Raw genomic sequence first — 19,426 nt, 5'->3', positions numbered from 1 at the left:
TTATTACTTTATCAACACGTTGCATCAAACCAAACTGAAAATTCCTTCTTTGCTGCAGACAAACAGTAAATCCAATGACAAAACAGTACAGTCAGGGCCTACCTTGGTTGCACAGATCGCCTCTAAGGTGCCAAAAAGGCAACAGAATTTTTCTAGCTTTCTGATTTAAAATAGGGTTCTCCTCAAATGCCCAGAGCATTTCTTCACATTCTGCAACTGATCAATTGCAAAAGCTATCACTGTATTAAGGATAAGATGAACTGTATCCAGTACTCCAGTAAAGCAGTTAGATGCTATTTTAAATCACCTGTAATTTTGACTTGTCATCTTCAAATGGTGGATTATTTTCTTGCTCTTTCTTTAAAAACACACTGGTTCCTCTGTGTTGTTCCTCTGAGTCCTGTAAAAGGACATACTAGCTAGTGAAATGAATTAGGCTTACTGCAGTTTGGGATATTTCAAAGCATCACACTACAGAACAACGCAATTCAGATACAGAATAGCCTTTTACAAAGCCTTGTACAGGCAAAGCCTTATTCAGTGTGTTTATACAAGTACAAAAAGACAGAGTTGTACACTAAGGCAAACACTATTAAGACAGTAGCAGCAAGAAGGGGAACAGTAGTTAGATTTACTTCTAAAAAAAGCAATCTAATTTAACACAATAAACCCAACATTCATACAGATTTTGGATGGTTACTTTTACTATACTCTTAAATAGTCTTTATTCTTGGCATGAATTTAAATTACATTAAACAAGACAACTTAGCAGTTGCTCCAAGTCAGTCAATAACATGACAAAAGCTTACTTATTTTAGAACATACTGCTGGAAATTCCCAAGCCTATCAAATTATGAAGCATACACCTCTCCCCAAGTATCAACAAAAAACTTCAAAAGAATTAAAAGGTTTGAAAGACCAAAAACATACAAAGCTCAAAAGTTCACATAGTATTTTACATTTTTGTTCATACACGTTTTACAAGCAATTTTTGTTCATAGACAAGGAGAGTTTTTCTTTCTATTTCACAATTAGCTCCAGCAACATTAAATACTGTGCAAACAATTCTTTTTACTCCTATCTGTACATTATAATCAAGAAATAGGAACCAGGAACTGTGTATGTGTCACCACCTGATTCAGCCTCCTGTCTGGAGATAAAAGACTAATTTTAGATTCATTACAGGAAGAGGTGAAACTGTACTTGGTACATTTCATCTGAAAAAAACCTACAAGACTACTGCAAAACTTTAACTCTTAGGTAATCTGTGTGCAAACAGAAATAATAGCCCTCAATAGCTTTTCTTTTTCTTTTTTAATTAAGTAGTATACGATAGTTATGGTGTAGTAATGTTCAAAGGCTTTAGATCAGAAGTGGGTCAATTACGCCAGGGACCACACGAACACACACAGTACTTCAGCTGGTAAGAATTCATTTCGGACATGGAGCACAATGCATACTTACTATGCTTTTCAGTACACTGGTTGTAGACTGGTCACTGATGTTATCATCCTGGGAGGCAGGGGATGAAAGATCATCTTCCTCCACCTGGTCACAGGTAGCACCTGAAACAGCTGGTTCATCTGAAATAGTTCTGTTCTGAATTTTGCCACTGCTTTCTTTCATTTTTTTGGTCTCATAGTCACCAACAGAATCAAACTGAGCAGCTCTGAGAGCAGCAGACAACACTTGGACCTGAGCTGTATAAAGCAAAAGAAGACTATTTAGTCTCCCTTCTGCACTTAAAAGCATTAAACTTGTAATTAGTTAATCCGAAAAGATAAAAAGAAGCCCAGTCTGAGCTGCACAGAAATGGTATGTTAGCAAAACATTTGCTCTTTGAAAGGAAAGGCCCATTACTCTTCCACAAAACCATCACAAATTAAGAGTAATGATTTGGATGTATTAACATTTTCAGCAGAAGCATTCTACCAATTTCTAATACTGAAAGATATTTCTAATAATCCCCTGTAATGAGGTATCACAGCATACTGGCTCACTTCCCCTTCTTCATACTGTCAAACATTTTAATACAAATTCTTTTGTTATATTAATTGATTCAACTGCTTGGAAAAGGCATCAATGTGCATTTAAAACATTTCTGAGAAAAACTTTATCTGGAGCAGGGAATTAGTCAAACCACCTCTGACCGTTTTGCAGAAGCAGATAGAAAACAAAAGGTCGGGTTTACCACTGCATCACCAATAAAGTTAGGACAAACTGTATTTGCACATTTCGCTACATTGCTGCTAGGAACGTGAAGTTACTAGGAGTTCAGAATGCAGAAACTAGATAGCTACATCTGCACAAGCCTACAGCAAGTACAGTCTTAAGATGAAACATTAGAGCATACTTTAAAGGTGAAGAATACTAGAATACTATGGAAATAAGGGGAACAGGCAACTTAAAGGCAGAAGAATGGATTACAGGCATATTTACGAGCAGTTTGTTTTCCTCCTGCTCTAACATCCACATCTCCTTATTCTGAGAAAGGAAGCAAGACTGTTCGGCTAAAGTCATAATAAAGAGGGGGAGGGGGTGGGTGGGGTGGAAATCTTCTTCATTTTCTCCTATGCCTCTCCACACCCCTCATTTCTCACTGTATAGCTGTCAAGCTAACATCTCTCCATTTGCCTTAGTTCTACATAATTTCTTTTTCTCTCTTCCTTTTGCTTTTACTGTCTTCTCTTTCTGAAACTCATTCATGCTTTTTTCTCCTTCATTCATTCATTTCAATTTCCACTTTTTCCTTTACTGCTTTAAATTTTAATTTTTTCACCTCTTCCTCTTTTAAATCTTTCCCTTTCTTTCTGATCCTTTGCCTCTCACATGTGAAGAATTTTTTATTTTCCTGGTACCTTTCTGAATGGCCATGGGGAGCCACCTAAATATGCCACGCTGCCAGTCGACTTGCTGCTAACTACTACTACAGCAAGGAATCCAAATGATGCTGCAGGTCCTGTAGATATGACTTTGCATGCAGAGAAGGAATGAATAAACAGGCAGATGAAAACTGTTAATTCACTAGAGTACTCAAGAGATTTAGTAGAACAAGAAACTGCGTTGACTATGGGTGACAGGCTTGTCAAGAGGGACTTGCCCCAGGAAACACATACACATCCCACTATCAGGCTATCATCTCTTCAATATGTTCATCGATGGGCTTGTATGGGGAGGCTAAGGAAAGATGACTTGAAATTAGGGCTATTCCCACTCAACCAAGTATTAGATGAATTCAGCTTATAACAGGTAAGCTCTGTCCCTAAAACCACAGTACTTAGTTACAATACTTAAAGACAGTTTTAACAAATTTCAGCAAGCTCTTTTCCCTTTTGTAGTTAGATCCAATTTACTTCTCATGTAAACAGGAGCTAGGAACACTTCCCCAGCTGTTCTAGACGTAACTCAGGTCTTGTGAAAAAGGCTGTTGCATAACTTTCTACTATAATTTACTACTCAAGGAAGTCTCATCACCTTATGAATACCAAGCCAATTCAAATGCAGTGAAGGGTTTTTGTAAAGGCCAGGAGAAAACCTGCTCAGAGAAAACATGATTTCACTGTTACAGAGCCTCACCTTGAACATCTGGATCATCTATGTGTTCCTGTAAGCTTTCTAGAACTTTTTTTATTTCACTACTAGCAACACAGTTATTACATGGCACAGAGCAGCTATCTTTGTGCTTTTCAGTCTTGAACTGAAGCAGCTCCAGATCCTGACTTATATCAGGCAGAGGAGGGCGCCAGTATAGAAAAGTATTAAATACGTCCTCAGCAGACTGTAGCCTTGAGTTCGTTCCAGGAAAATTGCTGTCCTTAGTGACTTCTACGACACCAGCAGCAACTTTGTCACCCTGAGACAATCGAGACACATCTTCTCCAGGATTGGTACAATAATCTGAACTTTCTTCCCGTGTATCTTTATTTAGGTTCTCAACTGAGAGCTTTGTATTAACTTCAGCTGAAGTCTCCTCAGTCGATGATTCTGGTTTGATTTCCATTGGTTGTTCTGAACTGGTAACAGACACACACAGTTATCCAAATAAAACTTCAAGTACTCTGTAATAACACTTTTCAGTGAAATACTTAATAGAAGAGAGCATCAACTACAGAAGCTTATTTTCTCTGCAGAAAGACAGAATTTGTTACCACTATGCTTTACTTCACCAGTTTTCCCTTTACCCTCCTGTGAAGCCATCAAAGTGAATCTTTCAATAATGTGGCTACACTCAAATAGACACACGCATGACCTCACTCTTCATACCTTTTCTGGAACTATATTCTCAAGTTGAGATTTTTAGCCCTGAAGAGCAAGTAGAATAATTATCTTCTTTCTTCCCCTTTCCACTACACCACATCTTTCCCATGATTTTACCTGGATAATGTAGCATTTGTACTGGAGGACATTAAAGTTATATTGTTGCTCGGCTGACAGGAATTGGAATTCATGTCTTGCGTTGATGGTCGGATACTCAGTGTCCCATCTTCTCGAATGTAAAGACCAGCACTTGAAGGGTTTGCAAAGGTAGAAATAAACGGGCCAAGAGACTGAAAAGCAGCCTGACGAACCTGTGATAGTATAAAGACAACAGTCAGGATTCATGCAACTCCCACAGAGTTAATGCAGAAAACTAAAAATTTGGTTCAATTTTTTTAGTAAGAATCAATTGGTTCTTACTATAACAGCTTCATTTAATACCAAATATAATCAATTATCAAGTACCAAATAAGCGACACCTAAGCAAAGAGTGTTAGAATATTCAGCATATATCTACAATCATAGTAAGGAAATCTTTTAAAAGTTATACATTTGAAGGACATCACTGTCTGCTTCAACTAATACCTTTAACACAAGCAACCTATTCTCAGAAGAGTGTTTACACTTGTAAAAAAACCTGTTGATAGAATTTCTAAGTAGTAAGAGAGAGAGGAAAAATAAGATACAATCTTATTAGAGGAGATTAGATTTTAGTAGATTAGAGTCTAATTCTCAGCAAATTCAGTTTAGAGAACTTTTACAGCACACTTCTGACTTGCCCATTATTCGTGTATGTTCTGCCTGGGAAGATGCATCAACTATAGAGTGAGTTACTTACCCATCTGCAAGTATCACTAATAAGACTGATAAACAGTGGGGATAATTTGCTTCTGCGAACTTCTGGGGATGTGGTGTAAGACACTGCCATAAAGCATTCAGCACAAGCTTTTCTCATTCCCCAGACGCTATCAGAACAGAGTTCAAAGAACTTGGGAATCTGCCAAAAATACGCAAAACCAAGACTAATTAAAGACTAAACAAAGACCGCAGCAACTTACTATCAAGGTATTTGTTTGGCAACTGGAGCCAATGATAACTCAAGAGAGAATAAAATAAGTGAAGAATACAAGAAACGGGGACAGGTTAAAAACATGTATTAATTGAAGAAACTGGAAAAAACTGTCTGTCTCCCACTTACTTCATTAGGATTTTATGTATAACTATATGCACTAGGAAAGCATAGAAAGAATTATTAATGGCCTATTTTTCCTGAAATTGTAACTTGACTGATCATCCAGTTCAGGGAAAAAAGAAAGAGTTGGTAATTCTAAAGTGTGTGTATATATACATATATGCTGCCAATTACATTTTTAAAAGCGTTTTGCAAAATAAGAACTTTGTATTTCTATTCTTTCCCAGTTTTGCTGTATAATTGCAACCAAAGCCTTAGCCAAATCAATTTAAAAAAAAAATGCATGCACACTGATTAATTTACAGAGAAGATAATAAAAGAACTCATTATTAAACATTTTGAACTGAGAAAATACAAGTCTTGTAAATTGATTTTGATTTTTACGTACCAGCAGTCTTTCTGTGGCTTCTTGCCCAACTGCATTACAAATGTCACCAAAATTAGCTGCACAAATCTAAGAAATAAAAAAATGTAATGTATAACATTCTGGCTCTTTCAAGTGCATTAGTTTTTATTAACGACTTCACCATGCATTATTTATCCCATGTAACAACTGCACGTTTGACTATTCAAATTTCAGCCATGTAACTACATCCTGTAATACTAACTCATCCCTAAAAAGACTCATTAGAGCAAGCGTCCATAAGCCACATGCCTTTGAAATCAATAGTAATAAAGGTTTCTGCACGAAGAGCATACTCTACTTCAGTCATCACTAGAAGGGACAATAAGCCTACTTGAAAGTTTAAATTACTTTGAACAGCAGCTGTCAAAACCAAAGCAGACTAAAATATGATACGAGGGTCAGGACTTAGGCGTACTTACAGAACTATCTTTGCTATGGCTGAGACTGGCTTCAGTACCTTGCTGAAGCAAAGTTTAATCAAGGTCTCAAGTTAGTGCCATTTACAGTACATTACAAATGCTAAAATTAAGGCAAAAGGGACATTCCCCCATGCTGGAAAAAGATGTTATCAAAATCTGAAATCAATTAAGACAGGACTGTGTTAACATATGATTTATTCATTCTATATGCTTATTTAGAAGGCTATAACACAGCCCAAATTCCAACAAGGGCAGCTTATGTTAAGGACCAACCTGAAGCTCTGCATGACCCTTATGTCTACTCAAATATTTTAAGACTTCTTATGCTACAAGTTTCCTTTTGTACTCAACCATGAATTAAAGTAAGTCTTACACTTTTGTGATTTCTCCTTTCAAGAATACCAGATTTTTTTTTTTTTTTTTTTTTTTTAAAAGGAAGGATGTCTCAAATATCTATTACTTTTGAATTTCTGGCTTTGAAATAAGATGGTGGAGATGAGGTAACTTTTGGTTTACAAACTATAGGTTTGTATTCTATAACCAAGCATGGTGGCTTAAAAAAAAAAAAGGTTGTGCAAAACTATTAAATGTGCAAGATAAGTTTAACTGCTACACCAAAGCTATTCAGCAAGGACTGTTATCTATTTCTTTACTGAACTACAGAAACTATAACCATGTCAATAAATTAAAACTGCTCTTCCAGACTCTTTCAAAGTTCATCAGCTAAAGTTATGACTACATTATTCAGGAAGGCATTTGAACAGCAACATACAAATTCATTTTTAAGTGGTTTAGGGTTGAAAACACACCAACCTTTCGGACTTGAAACAACTTCCCATCACTGCACAGTTCACAGAAACGAGGAAGCAGCATGTGCTCAACTGTTGTTCTGCTCAACATAGAAGCCATTTTACAGATTATCTAAAAATCAAGAAGAGGGTATGTGTAAGGAAAAGAAAATTATAAAGCTTGTAAGCATGGCCAAATATTCCTCCTAAAAGTTACTTCCAAGAGCAAGAGAGCAACTACCAAATAGATTTAACTGCTATACATTATTCGTATTTTCATACACCTGTTTTATGTGAAGCACAAATACAGTTTTTATTTAAAATCATTCTACGCCACTGTGCCTGAACACAACATTTCTGCACATAATTCATTGTCTTTTTTATCCGGTTAAATAGATCTTTATTAATAAATGCATTTTCAAGGTGTTTTACAATGTGGCATACCCTGATAATTCGTATGGAGAAGACAAAAGTTCCATTGCACTAGCCAGCACACAAAATCACACTCTTTAAGCATATTAGAAATATCTCAAGCTTAAGCATGCAAGTAAGCCCTTGGCTTTAACAGGACTGTTCAGATACTTAAAACCAAGCACAGCCCCAGCTCTTTATAGGCTCAGACAACATGGTAAAATGAAAGTCTGCCATACGACAGGAGAGAAAAGGGAGAGTAAGACAAACTAGTTACGTATGTGAGCTAACACACACTTTACAGGAATCACCCTCAGAAATTTTAGGAGTTAACATCAAGCATAATTAAAGAAAGTTAGTAACATGCACATTAATTTAGCCTCCTCTGAGGAACTGTCAATTTCAACTACCATTACCAACCATGCTTCTGCTGTGAAAATCCCATGCTTTGGATTGTATGTTTTTCAGCTCCCACTTTGTGGGATAACTTGCTGTAATTCTTCTATTTGCAACAGTAAAAAGGAAGGGGCTCCCATGCACCTTTCTACTCAGCTGTTCTGCCTGCAGCACCAGGAGTTTAATGCTTAGACAAGTGTTGTCAGATTAACAGTACTCATCTTTCTACTTTTATTTTTCCAAAATTATCGAAGCTTTCTACCTCCACAAAAATAAGCTTTACTCCTAGAAACGTTTGCCTTTGTAATAGAATGCTAAATAAGAACTAAGACACTGTTCAAGGACTTTCCTACAAATTTTCAAACTCCTAAAAGGCATCTGGTGCTCAGATGTCACCCTGGAAAACTGCCTAAGCAATACCCAACTCCCAAACAAGGAAGAGGAAAATCTAACTGGTAAAACCATTTTACAGGTCAAGTATCAGATATCCATGCTGAAATGTAATTACACACCAGCACTTTTCTGTGGAGTCAACTGATTTCCTGAAAGTGAACAGGAAATATTTTTTTCAAAATGCTTAAGAACTAAGATCAGGTCATCATTCATACTTTTACAACATTACTGTGAAACCTGGTAGAGCAAATGTAAGGAAACTGTTGGGGAACATAACGATCTTAAGAATTAAAACAAGGCTGCCAAGAACCAACTGCATTTTAAAGTTGTTTGGCTACCATTTTGACAATCATTTAGCATCCTGAATTATAAATATGGTCTCTTTAAACCTGATCTTTTCAAAAATTCAGAATAAAAATTAAAGATCTGTTGTGTTAAACTAAAAAAATCAAATATGTTAATGAATAAACACAAAAGGTGTGATTGCTTATTTAATGTCAGCACTATTCCCGGACCTCATCTTAACTACTGTTATAAATGAAAAGGAGTGGTAGTTCTTGTTAATACTCAATACATCAATCATCTATAGGAAAAAGCCCCTCATCATTTTGGGAAAATAACTTCTCCTGAGTTTGAAGATCTGATATTTACATTTTTAAGCATACGATAACGTTTTGTTCCCAATTACTGTACTGTATAGCTCAATTCTCAAGAAGCACTATTTCAAAAAGATTCCTCAAGCACTTCATTGACACAGAAGCCCAGATTTCTTCATCACGTAAAAGGTATAGGACCTAGAGAAAGCTTACCCAAAGTACCTCTACACTTAGCCAAAGGCATTAGTAAATAGTACTCAGGACAACCTTGCCGCCTTCCTGAATTCAGTTCAGATCATTTTTAACCTCTCAGTATGGCGCACGAAGTCCTGACCCTGTTCCAATTCTTTGAGAATTCACATTGTTTCAATGGTGCTCAACACTAAAAATGACTAAGAAACCTACAGATGCAAGGCTTAACAGCTTAGCACACTTAAGCTTCAACTGTACCACAACAGCGCTTTCTCAATTCATGACAGGGCAACTAACAAATAGAGAAGGAATAAAACAAACTCAAATAGTAATGGTATAGAAAGTTTAAGTTCAATGATTAATGTAAAGCTCTCGGGACACTAACAATGCAAATACAATTTTTATTTTCTCGGTTTTATGCTCATGAAAATCTCACTCAAAGTTGTTATATTCTAAAAGAGCTTTATAGTAGCACTGCCAGAAGATAAGAGAACAAAAGCAATTGAAAAAGAAAAAAAAGTAAAGATAAAAGATTTCTTCCAAATTCACTTACATTCACAGCTTCCACCTTGTACTCATCATCACTGTCAGGAGCAGAGAGGTCCAACAGAATTGGACACACCTTATTTTCAATGTCACTCTGAGCAACAAGATCTTGTTCTAGCAGTATAAGCAGTGCTTCCTGACCTGCCTTTCTAACCTATTAATATGAACAAACAAAAACAAAAAAGTACATCATCGTAAAAACTTTTACTGATACAAGAACCACATAAGGTACGTTTTCAATGAACACACAGGCACGAGTTAAAAAAAAATAGAAAAAACCTCTCAGTTTTAACAACATAAGGAATTAATAATAAATACTAAAGTTTAATATAATAGTTAGATGCCCTTTCATCAAATTCTGAGGAAAAGACAAAAGATGAAGTAGAAGACAGGACTTAAGTCATGACTCCTGTAACAGACTATGTCAATACACTGCTAGGTAAATCCTGTAAGTTTCCCATTATCTGCTAAGGAAAGTATTTAAAAAAGTATATATATGTGTGTGTATATATATATATTCAGACCTCCCTAGCAAAGTGTGCTGAAACCAATAAACACAAAGCACTACATGAAAGCTAGGTATCAATCAACATGGACTTTCCTATTTTCTCTTCCTCATGCCTCAAATTCACAGAACCACCCAGAATTTTCCAACGATTCAACTCATGTAGTCTGTTTTTCCTACCTGATTGTTAACATCCGTGAGGTATCTCACTACTATGGGCATAAGGTACTCAAAAAACGCCGTTGGGAATTTTGGTCGACTTTCTTGCAGAAAAATGGCAATAGGAGGTATTTGTTCCATCAGCTCTGTACGTACAGTTGGTTCTAGCAATAAAAAGCCAAAACTACATCAGTAAATACCAAATTAAGATCAAGTACCTTAAGAAAAAAGTAGCAATTTTTTTTGTTTAATGTTTCACAACAGAAGAAAATGAAAAGACTCAAAACATAAGAAATATCACCACTGAGATTGCCTGTTCTTAAAGGAAAGCTGAATAAAATAGGACAGCCTTACATACATCATCACAGTCCAGAGACTTGGGATCAGCTCCCAAATAAATCAGATAAAATGAGAGCACTAGCTAGAAAACCCAATCACCATGAATGTGTACACATGAAGTATTAAAGCATACAACTGCTCTGTGCCACATACACCACACATTCAGATGTACTGAACTCCTTGAAAATACTACTTTGGGCTTTATACTAAGTAAGAGGCTTTCATTTATACACCTACCATACAAAATACTTCAAAAACAGAGAAAAAAAATTAATCTCCTTTTCACTGACAGATATTGCTGTTAGATGATTTCATTTCTTTAGTTCACTCATTGCCTTCTCAAAATCGAATGTTATTGCCTTCTATATTGCAGCTTATGTAAAATAAGTTACAAAAATTAAAAAACAAACAAACAAAACACCCCACAAACAAAAACCCCAACAAAACAAAACACAAAAACTTTCAAACCTGCATCTTCAGAGAGCCTGACCACTATTTCCATTACAGTCAGGAAGTCTTCTTCATTATTACTGAAATCTCGAAAGATATCCAAAAGACCTCTGGCAATAATTTGCCTGTGGAATGAACAACATATTAATTGCCTTAATATCCTGCCAACAACATGCAGATGGGATGCAAGGGGAACTTATCAAATGTAGATGGGCACCTTAGAAAAGATCAAGCTCTTCTCTGAACATTCAGACATATCAGTTATACAGTTTCTCCACATCCCAACAAAACAAAGATGGAGTTAAGAAATCTTATTCAGATGACCAGGAATGAAAACCTCTTTTTATGGAAATATTATATAAAAGTTATTCAAACAGAAATAATATTAGTCACGTGCTTAGGAGAATGATAACAGAAGTTGTAACACCTTAATATCCACAATGCTATCACACTCGGGTTATCATCAGTGTAGCTGTTGTACCCTTACCTGTTAAATATGTTATCACTGAAGGCGTATTTTTCTAGACGAGCCAGTGGAGTTAAATTGTCCTGTCCAGGAATATCCAAGAATGCCGTTATCCTCATGCTATCACAGTCTGGTCCATAATCTTCAAACCCAACTTGAAAGACAAGAAGAGTAAACAAAAAAAAATTTCCAAGAGTCAGCAAGAGATGTTACAGTGTAAAATACACTATACCAATAAGTCTATTTCTTTTTAGAGCTATTCTTCAAAGGAAAAGTAACTGTACATCACTGGAAATGGCTTACAAAAAGATCTTAAGTTGTACCTAATGAAGTCAAGAGCAAGACTTGCATATAAACCTGTAAATTCAAGCTTTGAAATTTAATTCATTTCAACTGCCATAAAATCCTTGGCTTTTAACACATTTTACTTCACAATTTCAGTGGACTATCCACATGCACTATGAGTTAAGAGAGCTCAGCTGACAAAATTGCATGCCACAACCTGACAGACAAATTCAAAAGGAAAATCAGTCCCATTAAAAGAAACTGAATTTTTAACAAATGACAGAAAATCCCAAACGGTATTGCTCTAAAACAGCAAATTCTTGGGTGTATTTTGAAGTTACCAAGGTACATTTTTCTTGCTGTAGTTACTGGGTCCCATACATCTAAGTCAGATTGGTAACTTTGGGAAAAACTTCAACTTTACCTTACTTGTGAACATACTGGGAGCTTTCTACTTGTCCTGGTTTCGGCTTTCCCTGGGGTTTTGTTTTTTTCTCTCTCCCGTTGTTTTACTTTCCATTACAATTTATTATTAATACTTGAAATAACAGAGTAATAATAAACTGTTCTTATCTCAACCCACGAGTTTTCTTACTTTTGCTCTTCCAATTCTCTACCCCATCCCACCGGGGGGTGGGGTGGGGGGGGGGTGGGTGGGCAGGGAGGGTGAGCGAGCAGCTGTGTGTGGGGCTTGGCTGCTGACTGGGGTTAAACCACAACACTACTGCAGACCTATCAACTACAGACTTTCCCATGCAAACCTACTCTTTTCTAAATCTTTTTTGTATTTGCGGCTTGAGACTTTTAACCAAGTATTACCATACCAACTGTTAAAATTTGCCCCACCAAGTCTTACAGTCACCTAATCCAGTAACATGCACTTGATTACAGATTACAGGCAAAAACTAAGACTGTGAAAAGCAGAGGGAATAGGATAACTTTTCTGCCAAATTTTTTTTTAATCCTTCACCCTTAAAATAAAGGCAGTGAAATAACCTGCCTGCAACACAAATTCTCTCATTTCAGCAATCGATATGAGAAAACATACAGCAACCAAATCCACAGGAAGAGTTGCACTAGAGCAGCTGATATTCCTGCTCTGGGTTTACAACTTTCCCAGCCAAGCACTCCTAGAATTATGCATACTTCGTTAATATAAATAATATAGCAACTGTGATCATACTTAACCACATGCAAATTGAGTCAATACTGCTTCTCAGATGCAAGTAGTAGTCTCTCAAACCAGCATATGTGCTGAAAGTGACAACCACTGAAGACAACAAGCCAGTTTCTGACTTGGCAGGACACATTATTAGGTATTTAAATCAGTAAAGAAACCACAAAACTGGTAACAACTTGAAAGCACAATGACAAGCCAAATAGGTTGTATTTGAAACTGTGCCTATGAGACTATAATCTAGGCATTCTAGGTTATGCCTCTAACAGGCAGAGACCTCCTGTCTTCAGGCAGTGGAACTTACATGGTGCCTCCATATCAAAAAACAGCAGAGCTTTGGCTAATTAACTAAAAGCAAACCAGGAATAGTTTCATTTATAGCACCAGTTTCCCCTGTTTGTAAAATGGGAAGAACAGGAATACCCTCTCCCACTGACGCACTTTGAAGATTAAGAAATGTGTATGTAAAGTACTATATAATCCCTGTCTTCAGTATTCTGGTTTAATTAAAAAAATTACAGTCCTTCCCTATATGTCATCCCAATCAGTACAAAGCTTTTGCACATCTTAAAGGAAAGTCTGTGTAATTTCATAATGTACTCTGAAACTGCCAGTGGGTTAAATTATGTGTATATGTAATTCCACAATCTCCGATATAACAATTTCTTCAGGATTGAAGTGGCTGTACCTTAATCAGGATAATTAACCTTCAGCTCTACCCTCACTCTTACTTTACCAGTTTTATATTACAAACACTCTTCCCTAAAGAATCCCTTATTCTGAGACCCAGCACAATGAACTTTGCCTCTAAACTAATACCCATTATAAATCACTTTTTATATTAAAACCCCCTCTATTACCAAGAGGTACCAAGCCTCAGCTTTTTTCCTACAGAAAAATTCCTGTTTCACATATAAAACTCTGCTTTACAACTATTTAACACAAGCCAAAACATTCTCAGAAATACAGCTTATTAAAAAAGGAAATAATCTGAACATACTTGGACCAAAATGTTATACCTGGGTCTTCAGGGAAAAAAAAATAAAAAGCAGACTGGTTTAAGAAAGCACAGTCTCCAAGGAATCCAGTTGAATTAAAAGGCTAGAGCAATTCTGAATGCAATTCTTGCAGACAATATGCTCTGACCAACAAGTTCAATGGGATTCAAACAGAAGAAAACTATGGGATTAGACTAAATGTTCACATTTCAAATGTATACACAGATACTACAAGTGAACCCACAACTACATGATCAGAAACATATGCTAATTTTTCATGGCTTTTTATAATGACTACATATTGTACTGACACCCTTATTTCCATTCAACTGGTCATTATTATTTCTAGTAGCTGCTCTTTATATAAGTTCTGTCAGGTTCAAAACACTTATACACAAGTGTACATAATTTACATTGCACAGATCTGCCTGGGATTGATCCGTCCACATGCTCTAGGGCTAGCTTTCCCACCAAGCATGGTATCTGAAGAGGTGGCATCCAGTATCTCCTGCTTCAAAAGAAACCTACTGTATCACTGAAAGCTCACAGGAAGTTATACAGCCTATGTAGGATCGTGGATTTCCTTTCTGAGGTTGCAACAAACTCTCCGTATCCAAACCCAACTCTGACCATCCTTATATCTATGCAATTACATATATATTTTAAAATCCACACAGACTGGACACTCTTTAACCAATTTTTGAGGCTAGCCACCTGTTATACAAAGGAAGATTTATTAGGGCTTAAAAAAAAAATCAATATACTTGCCACTAACTTTATCTAGTGCCCACTTGTTCTTGAATTAAGAAACAGTTTAAAAATGAAGGCTGTCATCAGTTCACTTCAAATATTTCAGAATTCCTACCAATTCAAATGACAATGAAGTAAATCGAAGTAAATCTCAATTCTAAGTTTGACTACAATACTACACCTGGGACTAATTTTGCTTAATTTCACTACTTGCAGTAGTTCTATTATTCACTTAAAATAGCTAAGCACACACCAGTGCTTCTAGGACCAGAGGGAAAACAGAGCAAACTACTTATGCCAAGGATCAAGAGAGTTAAATACCTGAAATTTTTTCCACACACTCAGTACACATAAGTAAGGAATAATCATGGCAGAATCCATTTTGTCTTCTCTCAAGAATTTTAATTTTCTTTTTCCGTAAAATAAGAAGCCATAGGTACTTAAAAGTTTCAGAATACACCAGAATACTAGAAAGTAAATTACAGAAAAATAATGAACTAGTATTTCTTATCTAATGTTCTTTCATAGGTGAATCAAACATACAGTATTTTTCGCTCTAACAATATCAAACAAGCAAGCTTGAAATCTGTCCACCTATAAACAAGAATAAATGTGACAGTATTCACAGCTGAAATTGAGTTCACCATGCCTTAGTTTGGCCTAGACTCAAAAGCTGCTTAGAGCCTATAAGAAACATCTACAGGGTCACAGGATTTAACTATGCAATTCAATGTCATTAGCTAGCATCACTATCCACTGTTGCCAAGGCAAAACAGTAAATACTAGTGCAGAGTGCAATGATTTCATGAGCTCAAAGAGGTCTTCTCTCATGCTGTTTTTAGAAGGAAAAACAATTTTTAAAATACATTTTCTTTATTGTACAAAGGGCATAATTAAGCTAATTATTTTTCCAGCTGATCTAATATCTCACCTTACAAAAAGCAAGTTTCAAATCGTACTTGATGAATTTAGGTACATTTTACTACAGCTTTCACCCAAATTCAAAGGAATCCCCCAGTCTCTCTGTTTGTTTCAGTGGAATTGATCTTCAATGTGCATAACACTATTTCACCAATTTAGTTAAGAAAGTAAAAATCCAGTTCCAGTGATTTATTTCACTGAGATTTTCCTAAAACGCACCATGAACTCTTTGCTAGACTAGTCATTGGATTAGCACAACAGCATCTCAGTCTAGACGGGATGTCTGAACTCTGCTGCAACACAAACAGAAGACAGCTTCCAATGCCATAATTCTAACTGCATTGTCAAATTAATCAACTTAATCAAAGAATATTTTTAAATCATAAAATAAGATTTCAATAGTGCTCTAAAATGCACATCCCTTTATTTACATGCTGATAATTTCTTTTACACAAATTTAAAGTGACCCATATAAAAAGCTTATTAATTACCGCTTATGGCAGAACTTCCTTTATCTGAACACTTTTATTAACTTCATGACTCAAACTAGAGTTTTGCTTACAAGCGTCAAACTTCTTAATCGACTTAACAGACAAACCCATTACTCACAGTCTCAACAGAACAGCCAACGACTGAACACTAATGGAGAACGAACACCTAACTCATAGTGATGGTCACCCCTGGTTCCAGGCCAAGACCCATAACAGAACAGGAAGTCTGCATTTATTTCCGCTGCTTGTACTTTACACACTCAGCAAACAGAACTCAAACTACACACTAGTTTTGGGTTTGTTTTTTTTTCTTAACACAGAGAGAAGAAAATTGGAAAGGGAACTGGGAGCAATTCAGAAAGACCCAATCAACTCAAATAGCTAAGCATTCATTAGCACTATCAAGTGTTTCATTTGTTGGGGGGTTTTGTTGGTTTTTGTTGTTTTTTGTTGTTTGGGTTTTTTTGGTTTTAAATTAGGGCAGAGAGAGAAAGATATTTTCAACTCTTAAATAAGGTACTACAGCAACAACTGTTGCAGCTCTTCCGCTAGAGGAACTCACTGCAAAACAGTCTTTAAATCACGTCCTGGTTGTGGCTGGGATAGAGTTAATTTCCTTCCTAGTGGCTCGTACAGTGCTGTGTTTTGGATTTAGGATGAGAATAATGTTGATAACACACCGATGTTTTAGGTGTTGCTAAGCAGTGCTTACACTAGTCAAGGACTTTTCAGCTTCCCACGTTCTACCGACTGAGAAGGCTGGGGGTGCACAAGAACCTGGGAGGGGGCACAGCCAGGAGAGCTGACCCCAACTGGCCAAAGGGATATTCCATACCATGGGACGTCATGCTCAGTATAGAAACTGGGGGAAAGCTGGCTGGGGGGGGTGGGGGTGGGGGGGGGCACTGCTCAGGGACTGGCTGGGCATTGGTCAGCGGGTGGTGAGCAACTGCATTGTGCATCACTTGCTTTGTATATTCTTTTATTATTATTATTACTATTTTACTTCAATTATTAAACTGTTCTTATCTCAACCCACGAGTTTTCTCACTTTTACTCTTCCAATTCTCTCCCTCATCCCACCGTGGGGGAAGGGCGGGAAGAGTGAGCAAGCAGCTGTGTGGTGCTCACCACAAATCAGCATAAGCACATTGAAATGTACCAGCTAATTTCCTTCTCACTTAAATCCTATTCAATACATACATGCTTCTTGTCATCTAAGGTGATACACTTACTGCAGCAATCAATAACGTTTTGCACCTCTTTTTAAGCAACTTCTTATAGTGTTATCAAAATTTTAAATCCTTATGTATTAAATACGTGTATTTCAAGTACTATCCTCCACATTTACTACATTTTTTTAGATTTGTAGCTTTTCAAATAGATAACTGTATTAAGGAAGGAGGATGCTTTTTAACTACAGTTTTAAATTCATTAAGACTCACAGAGTTACAATTTATCTGCATAAGAGAAACATTAAAGATACTTTGCAATACACAAAAATACAAACATAAAACAAACCAAGAACTCTTACATACTCAATTAATCTCACCATTTATACATCACTTACGTGCCAAAAGATCCCAAACTTTTCCTTCTAAAACTTAATCAAAATACAAACGACATAATTTTTTTTCTGCTACCTACTAGTGAAATGCTGAAACCTCAAAGACTGAGAGCAGCAACACCTAAGAGCAGCAACTAACAAAATCCCACAGAATGACCTCCCGCCCACAGAGGCGATGTCCCCGCGCATCTTTCCAATGGAATACTTTAGATCTCACTTACATTCTAACATTTCCCCTGGTGTTCCTGAAGACCACCTTCTCCCTAAATTAGCTTATTCATGCTAGAATGGGTGGTGGTGATGTGTGTGTGAAATCCACCTATTACACATTTTCAATTTTTAAGTACTATTAAACAATAATGGTTTTGTAGTAAACAAATAGTCTCTCACAAGAAACAAATTCAAGTATCAGTTTTCTTTTTTTTTTTTAAATAGAAAAGTCAATCCAGCACCCAAAGTGCCAGTGAAACCACCCCACATATACAGCTGCTTTCTAAAGCAATACAAGTTCATAGAATTATTGGTCAACGATTTATCTCCTCAAGTAACACCTCTTTCCAAGCTGTCCAACAGGTGTTCAGCTCTAATCCTGTAACACAGCCCTGGACTATACCGGCTTGAGGAGGAGCTGTTGCCTGCTCTAGGACCCACGACACGGTATTTAGCCTACAACCACTGGCTTGTATTAGCCAACCAGAGTACAACAGCGGTTTTTCTTTTATTCCCGCTTCCGAGGTGCACACGCAGCCACCGCAGCAACGTCCTGCTGAGCGCCTGTGCCGCAGGGATGCAGGAACAGCAAAACACACGGCGTCCTCAGCAGCCTCGACAGCATTTAAAAGCCTCACCCGTTTGAGCTATCGCAGCTAGGAAATCCCTCGGCTACTCTAGGCTAATTTCCACCGACAACAACAGCGGAGCTAATGCCCTGAACCACCGCCGGCCGGACCCGTTTTCCTTTCCTAGAGGGTCATCGCCAGCCATTGCTGGAGGTGCTGTTTACACTGAATTCAACAGTTCAGCGGCCATTGGAAACAGCGAGGATGGTCTCTCGGAAGGCCGGTTTCCAGACGCCGCCCCGGGCCTGCCTCCCGCCCGCGGGTCCTCCTTCCCCGGCGGGACGGCGGCTGCCCCCCCAAAACCTCGCTTCAAAAGCCTGCCCGTCCTTCGACGGCTCGACCCGGCAGCCAGCACTTAAAAGGCTAATGAAACACGCCAGGTGAGGCGAGGGCCCGCAGCTGAGGGAGGGAGCGAGCCCGCTTCCCCTGTCAGCACCGCGCTCCTGCGGACACACAAATACGCTCGTAATTCGTGAGCCCTATCATCCTATAAGCCTTCACCTACAAGTACAAACAGCCTCAAAATTCTCCCTTCACCCTAGCCTGGATAAAAATGGGGAGGGGGAAGGAGGGCGACAGAAGAACCCCGGGGTGGGAGAGCGGGGGAGGGCCTAAATAGGGAGCAGAAAAATAAAAAAACAGTTACTCACAATCATCTAAGTCATCCTGCAAATCCACAAAATACAAAGGGATCCCTACAAACAAAAACAGAAGAGAGATACCGGGGGGTTGGTTTCGGAGGGCTACGGCGAGGACGGCGGCAGCCGCGGATGAGCCGCCCCAGCACCCCCCGCCCGCCCGCCGGCCCCACTTACCGGCCATCTTGGAATGGACATGGGCGAGGAGGAGGAGGGGAGCGGGAGGGCAAAGGGAGGAGCCGCCG

The 19,426-nt window shown here is 37.8% G+C and overlaps 1 protein-coding gene across 2 annotated transcripts in view; it reads right to left on the bottom strand.

Annotated features, from left to right (window-relative positions):
• Positions 1-19,421, bottom strand: part of LOC143167077 (serine/threonine-protein phosphatase 4 regulatory subunit 1-like) — a 28,015-nt gene extending 8,594 nt beyond the window's left edge. Inside the window, exons 1-13 of one of the 2 annotated variants that reach the window (XM_076352124.1) lie at positions 19,359-19,421; positions 19,194-19,238; positions 11,537-11,669; positions 11,068-11,174; positions 10,282-10,424; positions 9,604-9,750; positions 7,088-7,195; positions 5,838-5,903; positions 5,096-5,254; positions 4,375-4,568; positions 3,577-4,013; positions 1,465-1,700; positions 308-400 (exon numbers count right to left, since the gene is read on the bottom strand). In XM_076352124.1, coding sequence (XP_076208239.1) covers positions 308-400; positions 1,465-1,700; positions 3,577-4,013; positions 4,375-4,568; positions 5,096-5,254; positions 5,838-5,903; positions 7,088-7,195; positions 9,604-9,750; positions 10,282-10,424; positions 11,068-11,174; positions 11,537-11,669; positions 19,194-19,238; positions 19,359-19,365 — 1,875 coding nt within the window. In that variant the 5' untranslated portion in view covers positions 19,366-19,421. The remainder of the gene's footprint in view (positions 1-307; positions 401-1,464; positions 1,701-3,576; positions 4,014-4,374; positions 4,569-5,095; positions 5,255-5,837; positions 5,904-7,087; positions 7,196-9,603; positions 9,751-10,281; positions 10,425-11,067; positions 11,175-11,536; positions 11,670-19,193; positions 19,239-19,358) is intronic. The other variant, XM_076352126.1, reaches the window with a different exon arrangement.
• Positions 19,422-19,426: the final 5 nt, after the last annotated feature.

The sequence above is a fragment of the Aptenodytes patagonicus genome, chromosome 14, assembly GCF_965638725.1.
Source record: "Aptenodytes patagonicus chromosome 14, bAptPat1.pri.cur, whole genome shotgun sequence".
Taxonomy (NCBI): Eukaryota; Metazoa; Chordata; class Aves; order Sphenisciformes; family Spheniscidae; genus Aptenodytes; species Aptenodytes patagonicus.
The sequence above is the reverse complement of the archived record's forward strand: the minus strand, read 5'-3'. Positions and strand labels throughout refer to the sequence as shown.